The 9729-nt window shown below is 48.6% G+C and overlaps 1 protein-coding gene across 1 annotated transcript in view; it reads right to left on the bottom strand.

Moving 5' to 3' along the window:
* TCF7L1 (transcription factor 7 like 1) overlaps positions 1-9729 on the bottom strand; it is a 182243-nt gene that overhangs the window by 4512 nt on the left and 168002 nt on the right. Inside the window, exons 5-8 of the mRNA XM_007970027.3 lie at positions 2774-2906; positions 1417-1519; positions 1076-1159; positions 12-155 (exon numbers count right to left, since the gene is read on the bottom strand). Of these exons, the coding sequence (XP_007968218.2) occupies positions 12-155; positions 1076-1159; positions 1417-1519; positions 2774-2906 (464 nt within the window). The remainder of the gene's footprint in view (positions 1-11; positions 156-1075; positions 1160-1416; positions 1520-2773; positions 2907-9729) is intronic.

Below are 9729 nucleotides of genomic sequence, written 5' to 3'. Positions count from 1 at the left end.
CGTTTACTTACGCGCTCACTGCAGGGCTCAGGCTGGGGGGTGCCGGTTCCTGCTTGACGATGGGGGAGACGATGGCAGGGTGGGGGATCCCTGAGGTGGGCAGGCCAGGGTGGGCAGGAGCCACCATGTGAGGAGAGAACCGACTGGAGACCAGGCTGTGCACCGGATAGAAACAAATGATAACAGAGGGATTCAGGCTGGATACCTGCCACCCGGCAGAGGACACGGTGGCTCTCTGCCTTGAGGGCACAGGTATGTCCGTGGGGCCGAGTCTGAGGACTAGAAGGCTATTTGTCGTCTTCTAGAGAACCAGGTTTGGGAGATGCCTAATGCCTCTTCCCTCTCCCCACCAACACCCAGGCTGCCCATCTGGTGCTGGAAGCAGGCGGGATGAAACACACAAAAGGGGTGGAGGGTCAGAGGCCCGGGCACGCTGGGGAAAAGAAGGGCTTAGGCTGTGGGCGGCTTTTCCTCTGTCCTCAGAGTTTTCACTGTCAGGTAGAGCTGGTCCCTAAGACAGAAATCCCCTTTCACTGTCTCCTCTCCTGACATCATTTCAGGAAAAATCCATCATCTCCCAGTCCCTGGCTTCAGTGCAATATACAGACAGTCCACAACTTAGGATTTTTGACTTTATGATGGTGCAAAAACGGTATGAATTCAGTACTCTGTTTGACCTAGATGGGGTTATGTCTGGATAAAACCATCATATGTTGCAAATATTCTAAGGTGAAAGTTGTGTTTTCAATGTATGATGGGTTTATCAGGACGTGGCTCTGTCCTAAGTCGGGGAGCACCTGTCCTCAAAATGCTTCTGTACCAGAGCCCACGGCAGGAGGCAGAGCGCTGGGGCTTTGAAATCCTTTTGTTGGAGAGATGGGGACAGTGACCCTGTGGTCTCCATTCTGACCTGGGGGTGGGAAGCGCGGGGCACAAGAAGGTGCTTGACCAAAGAGAGGTTGGGGGAAGGGTGAGCCCTATGCTGGCTCATTACCTGGCAAGGAAAAGCTGTTTCATGGTCAGAAATGGCGTGGTCGCTAAGACAAACGTGGACAGCCCCAGCCCCGGAACTCACCTGGACATCGAGGCGTTCATGGCGAGGGCGGGGTAAGGGTGCCGGAAGCCACCAGGAGGAAGGGAGTACATGGGCTGGCCTTGCCTGTGAGGGTGAGGAAATCTGGTCAGCACACTGGGAAAGCTCAGGGCAGGGGAGGAGAGGCGCTTGGGAAGAGGGGATGAGAAATAAGGGAAGGAAGCGGGAAGGCAGAGCCGGGAGCAAGCTGCCCGGGCGGGAGCAGGGAGGCTTAGTCCTGGGCTTGCCTCTGAGGGGGCTCCACAGTGCAGGGCACGCAGGGCACAGAGGCAGGGCTCGGCGCAAGGAGGGAGCAGGGGGAAGAGAGGCTGTGGGTTCCTTACTGTGGGACGAGCCAGCCGAGGGGGTGGGGGATTTGTCCGACAGCTCCGGGAGACAGTGGGTAATACGGTGACAGCTCGGATGGGTGAGGGGGCCGGGGGATTCCTGCTTCCAAAGAGAGATGTGTCAGACTGCCCCTTGCCCTGCCAGAGCGTCGCAACGAACATCAAATGGGAGCATCCTGCCCTATGTCCCTGCTGCTCTGCAGCCTAGCGGGCGCTTGTGGCATTGTCCTTGCCCTCTGTCACCTCCCTAGCAGCTCTCACCAGTCAGTCAAGGACACACTCAGGGAAGGCAGGACTAATGCACCCTTCTCTAGCTGCATGGATTCCATCTCTGTGAAGAGTACCTTCCAGCTGGCTGTGATATAGAAGCCAGTGTCCTGGAAGAGAGGACAGGACCCACAAGATCAATGACAAGAGTCATTGGTGAACTAAGTCTCTAGAAAGCCCGCCTCATTCATGGAGAAATAAACTTTGGATTCCTCCTCCACATGTGTCTTCCTCATGATCTGTCACTTGTAGTGACTTATTTCTCCAAAGAGGGGCCCCAAAAACGCTTTGCCTTCCCCTGGCCACTCTGTGTGAATGCTATAAAGACGGTGGCTCCCTGGAATGGACAGGTCTGGTGGGCAAGTTGTTGTCAACAACAACAAAAAAAGCCAGCTCAGGTTGGGCACAGTGGCACACACTGGCAATCCCCACACTGAGGTGAGTTGATTGCTTGAGCCCAGGAGTTTGAGACCAGCCTGGGCAACATGGCAAAAACCCATCTCTACTAAAAATACAAAAATTAGCTGGGCAAGGGCATGGGGGCATGCGCCTGTGGTCACAGCAACTCAGGAGGCTGAGTAGGAGGACTGCTTGAGCCCGGGCTGCAGTGAGCTGAGATCACACTACTGCACTCCAGCTTGGGCGACACAGCAAGACTGTCTGAAATAAATAAATAAATAAAAGCCAGTTTGGCCTCACTGCTTTATGGTTGCACTTCTATGTCTGCTTAGACTGATGAAATCTATTGAAAAATGTTCAGTTTCGGGCAAAGGTGTCTTGGTGTAGGGAAGCACGGCCCACAGCGGGGCTGGACTTGGGCAGTCACCCCAAACGTTGCCTGTGGAGCCAGGCCCTGTGCTTCACTGCTGAATTCCCTCTGGGCCTTATGACCCTACGGTGGGGAAGGTACGGGGAGGTACAGATGAAAAAAACGACAAGGCTAAAGTTAGCACACAAGGTCCAAAGACTCCCGAGACAAAGAGCGATGGTTTGACCCCAGGTCAACCTGATTCAAGGGCTGTTATGTTCCCACAAAAGAGAAGCCACCTGCCCTGCGGCAGCGCTGCCTGAGTGGCAGACCACTTACCTGTCTTTGGATCGATCTCTGGGGAGAGGTGGGTGGGAGGGGAGCCGGGGGAGAAGTGGTCATTGCTGTAGGTGATGAGGGGAGTCAGCGGATGCATGTGATGTGGGTGCTGAACGACAGGAACTTTATTGGACTGAAAGAGAGAAAAAGAGACCAGGAATAGTTGCCAAGGAGATAGACAGTACGACCAGCTGTTATTTACAGAATCAACTACGTGCCAGGTATTTTCCAGGCAATATCCCATTCAGTCCTCAAAACAGTCCCTGAGAGTTGACAGCAGTGGACACAGCAGAGAAGGAAGTAGCAGGACTTGAGAAGGGATCATACCCACCCTCCAGCTTCTCCCACAAGACAGCCCTCCATCGCTCCCCTCGCGTGCACTGTATGCGGAAAATACTACAAGCTGCTGGGGGATGATCTGCGCTGTGTCATCTCACTGAATCTGAAAAGGTTTTTTTTGTTTTTTGGTTTTTTTTAGATGGAGTCTTGCTCTGTTGCCCAGGCTGGAGTGCAGTGGCACAGTCTCGGCTCACGGCAACCTCCACCTCCCGGGTTCAAGCAATTCTCCTGTCTCAGCCTCTGGAGAAACAGGGATTACAGGCATCTGCCACCATGCCCGGCTAATTTTTGATATTTTTAGTAGAGATGGGGTTTCACCCTGTGGGCCAGGCTGGTCTTGAACTCCTGATCTCAGGTGATCCACCTGCCTCGGCCTCCCAAAGTGCTGGGATTACAGGTGTGAGTCACTGCGCCCGGCCCTGAAAAGGTTTAACACACATTTTTGAAATAAACTTCATAGAAACAGTCGCTGTTAGGTTCAAGTCTGGGACTGCGAACAGGGCAGGGGGAGAGTTGTCCCCATTAGACCTCATACCACCAAATCTCATATTCAGGCTTTACAGACACAACCCCAAAGCGCTTGCAACACTTCTCTCTGCAGCACTTTATTCTGCTGACCTCATTACCACATTCTGTGTAAAACACCAGCAAATGGAAGGAGCACCATTATTTTATAAAGCTATTGAGAAAGAAAAACGCTGGCACACCACAGACACATCTTTAGAGACGTTAACATGGGAAAAACTTGTGCGTCCAAGAATTGGTAAACTGAATTAACTTTTTAATTGTTTCAACCTAATCTGCCTTATCCATAAGGCTTTTTATTTTAAAAACATCTACACGTCACTGAAGCCTGCACTACAAACACAGCACTAGGCATAATGTCTAGTCCTTATAACCTAGAAAAGAAGTTGTGATTACCCCCATTCCAGAGAAGAGGGAACAGCCCAGAAAGATTACATGACTTAGCCTGGGACACAGTTAGTAAGTGGCAGAGCTGGGATTCATATCAGCTGTTTATGGCTCTAATAAACAAGAATGTTTTCTCTTGTACAACCTGCCTCTCCCAGAACCTTCTCAAAATGTAAAACTTATCTATCACAGAGAAAGGACAGACATTGTTTTTTGTAAGAGAATGTAGTAAGATAAATGAGTTACAAGCGGAGAAGAGATTTCTTTTTAAAAGAGAATTGTGGCCGGGCGCGATGACTCACGCCTGTAATCCCAGCATTTGGGGAGGCCAAGGTGGGCGGAACACCTGAGGTCAGGAGTTCAAGACCAGCCTGGCCAACATGGTGAAACCCCGTATCTACTAAAAATACAAAAATTAGCTGGGCGTGGTGGTGTGCGCCTATAGTCCCAGCTACCCAGGAGGCTGAGGCAGGAGAATCACTGGAACCCGGGAGGCAGAGGCTGCAGTGAGCCGAGATCGTGCCACTGCACTCCAGCCCCTGGGTGGCAGAGCAAGACTCCATCTCAAAAAAAAAAAGAGAGAGCGATTTGTAAAAATGATGATTTGGAGGTGACCCAAGGGCTACAACTCCAAAAGTTCCTGTTTGAATTTTTCATTTCATAGATTCCATGAGCCCTTTCTTTCCTTTCATGTGGTGCCTATTTGGTACTCATAATGCAAACTCCAATCCATAGATTTCCTGGGTATCCTTGAGCTCACCACAACCTTGTTCCTTTTCAGTGTGCCAAGCAGAGGAGAGGCGGAGAATTAAACTGTTCATAACCATGACCACCAGGTGGTGCCAGCACACAGCTGGGCCCTGCTGGCGGCTGGCGGGCTCACCGGATGTTGCACAGTGAATTTAAAAATTACTGTCTTCTTACTGTTTTCACCTGTCCAATTATTTGTTTTTGAAGATATCTCCATATACATGAACATATTACACAAAAGTGTTAAAAATTATTTTAAGATCAGATATCCAGGAAGCCAATGCATCTTAATGGTAGAGTTTCTAGAAACAGCTTTGTCTAAAGCGTGACTTTTAGTATTATAAATGAAATAGAATTATTACCAGAGTGAAAATAAATAATCGCAATTAAAAAATAAATAAACTCTGTAATTAAAAAAAAAAAGGCTAAATAGAAGCACACCAAAAATGTAAACAACAGTTATGTTTGAGTGGTGAAACTATGAGTAATTTTGTTTTTATTGTCTCTTTCCATATTTTCCAACTTTACTTTCACCATGATCTACTACTTAAAAAAATGTACTATGAATAACACAAACTTTCTAAGAAATACAAACTATATCATAATTGTATCACAAAGCATTTAGACAACTAACCACACCATCCTAACCCTGTCACTATGGTCATTTTGGCATATCTCCTTTCATTAAGACTTTCTGTGCATCAGTTTTGTGTGTGTGTGTGTGTGTGTGTGTTTGAGACAGGGTCTCACTCTGTTGCCCAGGCTGGAGTGCAGTGGTGCAATCTTGGTTCACTGCAGCCTCTGTCTCCCAGGTTCAAGCAATCCTCCCACCTCAGCCTCCCAGGTAGCACGGACTACAGGTGCGCACTGCCACGCCTTGCTAATTTTTTGTTGAGACGCAATTTTGCCATGTTGTCCAGGCTGTTCTCGAACTCCTGGGCTCAAGCAATCCACCCACCTTGGTCTCCTAAAATGCTGGGATTACAGGTGTGAGCCACTGTGCCGGGCCTCTGCATTAGTTTTATTTAATTTTATTTTGAGATGGTGTCTCGCTCTGTCACCCAGACTGGAGTGCAAGTGGTGTGATCTCGGTTCACTGCAACCTCTGCCTCCTGGGTTCAAATGATTCTCCTGCTTCAGCCTCCCAAGTAGCTGGGATTACAGGCGCCCACCACCATGCCCGGCTAATGCTTTTTGTATTTTTAGTAGAGATGGGGTTTCACTATGTTGGCCTGGCTGGTTTCGAACTCCTGACATCAAGCGATGCCCCCCGCCGCCCAAACCCGCCTTGGCCTCCCAAAGTGCTGGGATTACAGGTGTGAGCCATCACGCCCAGCCTCTGCAACAGTTTTAAATTTACATTTATTTACATCATTTATAGCCGTCTTAAAAACTGGTGATAGCATTAGGAAATCCTGATTGCTCACGTGCTGTAGTTTGGCCTGAGGAGAAACCAGCAAACAGCACTCAATGGGTAACAGAATTAAGCATTAGGTTGGTGCAAAAGTAATTGTGGTTTTGGCCATACTTTTAATGGCAAAACCACAATTACTTTTGCACCAACCTAATACAAAGTAGAGAAATTTTTTTTTTTGAGACGGAGTCGTCGCTCTGTCGCCCAGGCTGGAGTGCTGTGGCCGGATCTCAGCTCACTGCAAGCTCCGCCTCCCGGGTTTACGACATTCTCCTGCCTCAGTGTCCCGAGTAGCTGGGACTACAGACGCCCGCCACCTCGCCCGGCTAGTTTTTTGTATTTTTTAGTAGAGATGGGGTTTCACCGTGTTAGCCAGGATGGTCTCGATCTCCTGACCTCGTGATCCGCCCGTCTCGGCCTCCCAAAGTGCTGGGATTACAGGCTTGAGCCACCGCGCCCGGCTAAAGTAGGGAAATTTTTATTTGAAAATCTATGTAAAGTTGTCGAAATGCTGTGAGTTCTTACTGTTTCCCACTAGGTGGCATCATTGTCCACAAAATGAACCAGGAGAGACTGCGGGAAGTGGATGTGGCCTCCCAGAAGGAAGGTTCTCCTTGCAGGGTTCTGTCCCAGTAAAAGTTCCTGCTCCTTTCTCTCCTCAGCTGCCTCCAGGGGCAGGATGTTCACAGCATAAACCCAAACCGAGGACTAGGAATGCAGGGAACCACCACCCACACTCCGCTGTGGATAACCCCAACAGGGACAAAACACACAAGCTTGGGCATGGGTGTGCATGGCCAGGCAGCTGAATCCAGAAGCATCCAAAGAGCCCCTCAGAGCCACCTCAGACCTAAATCCTCAGGCAAGCCCTGCAGGCCAGCTCTTTTTAGCTCAGGTGTTTCCCATCTATTTCAGTCTGTTTGTAGAGTTGGTACAAGCCAAATGTCTTTAAACTCTGGTCTCCCTAGGAAGCCATGTGCCCTCTCTCACATACTTTTTTTTTTTTGAGATGGAGTCTCGCTCTGTCGCCAGGCTGGAGTGCGATGGTGCGATATCGGCTCACTGCAACCTCCGCCTCCCAAGTTCAAGCAATTCTCCTGCCTCAGCCTCCCGAGTACCTGGGTCGACAGCCGCGCGCCACCATGCCCAGCGAATTTTTGTATTTTTAGTAGACATGGGGTTTCACCATGTTGGCCAGGTTGGTCTTGAACTCCTGACTTCAAGTGATCTGCCCACCTTGGCCTCCCAATGTAGTGGGATTACAGGCATGAGCCACTGTACCCGGCCCTTCACCCTTTCGTTAACTGGTTAAATGTTTGTGGGGAATCTGTAGGGCAGGCACCGAGTTGGGCAGCCAAAGGGGAGGAGGCTGACAGAGACACAAAGGGCCTGGGTCTCTGATGATGTCGCTGCGTTGCTGAACTACCTGGCCCTGCAGAAAATATGGATCATAACAATAAAAAAGAACATGTACTTTTGGATCTACTATGTGCCAGGCACTGTTCTAGGTCTTGTGGAAGCCATAGAGAATCTTACCTATTTAGGTAAAAATACCTCTTCTCATGGTACTTGATATGGTTTGGATGTCTGTCCCCTCCAGATCTCATACTGAAATGTGACCTCCGTTGTTGGAAGTGGGGCCTGGTGGGAGGTGTTTGGGTCATGGGGGCGGGTCCCTCTTGAATGTCTTGGTGCCCTCCTCATGGTAATAAGTTAGTTCTCACTCTCTCACGTGAGATCTGATTGTTTAAGGGTGTGGCACCTACCCCCTGCCCCTTGTTCCCTCTCTCGCTGCAAGATGCACCTACTCCCCCTTTGCTTTCCGCCATGACTTGAAGCTTCCTGAGGCCCTCCCCAGAAGCAGATGCTGGCACCACACTTCCTGTACAGCCTGCAGAACCGTAAGTCCAAATAAAACTCTTGCTTTATAAATTACCAAGCCTCAGGCATTTCTTTATAGCAATGCAAACAAACAAACACACTACTTATATTCTAGTTGGGAAGACAATAAATAAAACACGTATTAAAAATAAAATAGGCCGGGTGCAGTGGCTCATGCCTGTAATCCCAGCACTTTGGGAGGCTGAGGCAGGTGGATCACTTGAGGTCAGGAGTTCAAGACCAGCCTGGTCAACATGGTGAAACTCCATCTCTACTAAAAATGCAAAAATTAGTCAGGTGTAGTGGCACGCGCCTGTAATACCAGCTACTTGGGAGACTGAGGTAGGAGAATTGCTTGAACCCGGGAGGCGGAGGTTGCAGTGAGCTGAGATCATGCCACTGCACTCCAGCCTGGGCAACAGAGTGAGACTCTGTCCCAAACAAAAATAAAATAAAATAAAAAATATTAGATCGATAAGTAAGTCTACTAAAATATTTTAATACAATGTTAAAATGCTAAGAAGAAAAACTAAGAGAAAGCAGAAAAGAAATATAGAGGGGTGAGTAGGTTAAACAGGATGTTTCGCAGGATGACTAGGGAAGATGTCAATGAGAAAATGATTGCTTTTTGGAGACAGAGTCTCAACTCTGTCCCCTTAGGCTGGAGTGCAGTGGTGTGATCTCAGTTCACTGCAACTTCTGCCTCCTAGGCTCACGGGATCTTCCCACCATGCTGGGCTAATTTTTGTAATTTTCGTAGAGATGGGGTTTTGCCATGTTGCTCAGGCTGGTCTCGAACTCCTGGACTAAGCAATCTGCCTGCCTAGGCCCCACAAATGCTGGGATTACAGGTGTGAGGCACTGCGCCTGGCCTGAGAACATGACTTTCAAAATGACTGAAAGAAGTGGGGAGCTGGACACGCTGATTGTGGGAAAGGACACTTTGGCTGAAGAAACACTAGTGTAGTATGCCTGCCATAGCACGTGTGAGGACCCACAGCAGGCCAGTGGACTGCGGCAGAGAGAATGAGGGTCTGTATGGATGTGTCAACAAATACTTCCTCAGCTCCTGAAAGCGGCGTGCTGCAGGCTACGAAAAATGTGAAGGTAAGTCAAGAGTCTCTGCAGGGCAACAGGAGACAGAAAATGCTCAGGGAACTGGAATATGCTTTCAGGTCCTTCTGAGCAATGGTATGTTTTTGAGATCTTTGCAAGTAGGACACAATTTGTCATTCTTTGAATAAGCCGTTCCTTACCCAAACTCTTCTCTTCTCACTGTTTGCTGGTATTAAGGGTGGAAAAAGACAGTCCTAAGGTTACCTTTATTTTTGTTCCTTTGGCATTGGCCTTTTCTTCTCTTCTGCATGGATGCTTGAAGGAAAACATTTATAAACCCTTGCAATTTGAATTGTTTTTAGGATGTGTCTAGGTGAATGTCAATTTTCATTGAGTTTTATAGAATTCAAAGGAGCTCTTTCGATCCATAAATTCAAGTTTTTGTTTTTAGAGCCCATTTTAACTTTCTTAGTTGCCTCTTTTCATTTGGTTTGGTCTCTTCTTTAGAAACACTATTTGTAGAATGGCTTTTTAATTTTTTTTCTCTGTATCTATCAGTGACTTTCTCATCACTGTTACAAGTGGCACAAATGTGACTTGCCAG

This window comes from Chlorocebus sabaeus, chromosome 14 (genome assembly GCF_047675955.1).
Source record: "Chlorocebus sabaeus isolate Y175 chromosome 14, mChlSab1.0.hap1, whole genome shotgun sequence".
NCBI lineage: Eukaryota > Metazoa > Chordata > Mammalia > Primates > Cercopithecidae > Chlorocebus > Chlorocebus sabaeus.
Note: the sequence above shows the minus strand (reverse complement) of the source record. Positions and strands in the feature narration are given on the sequence as shown.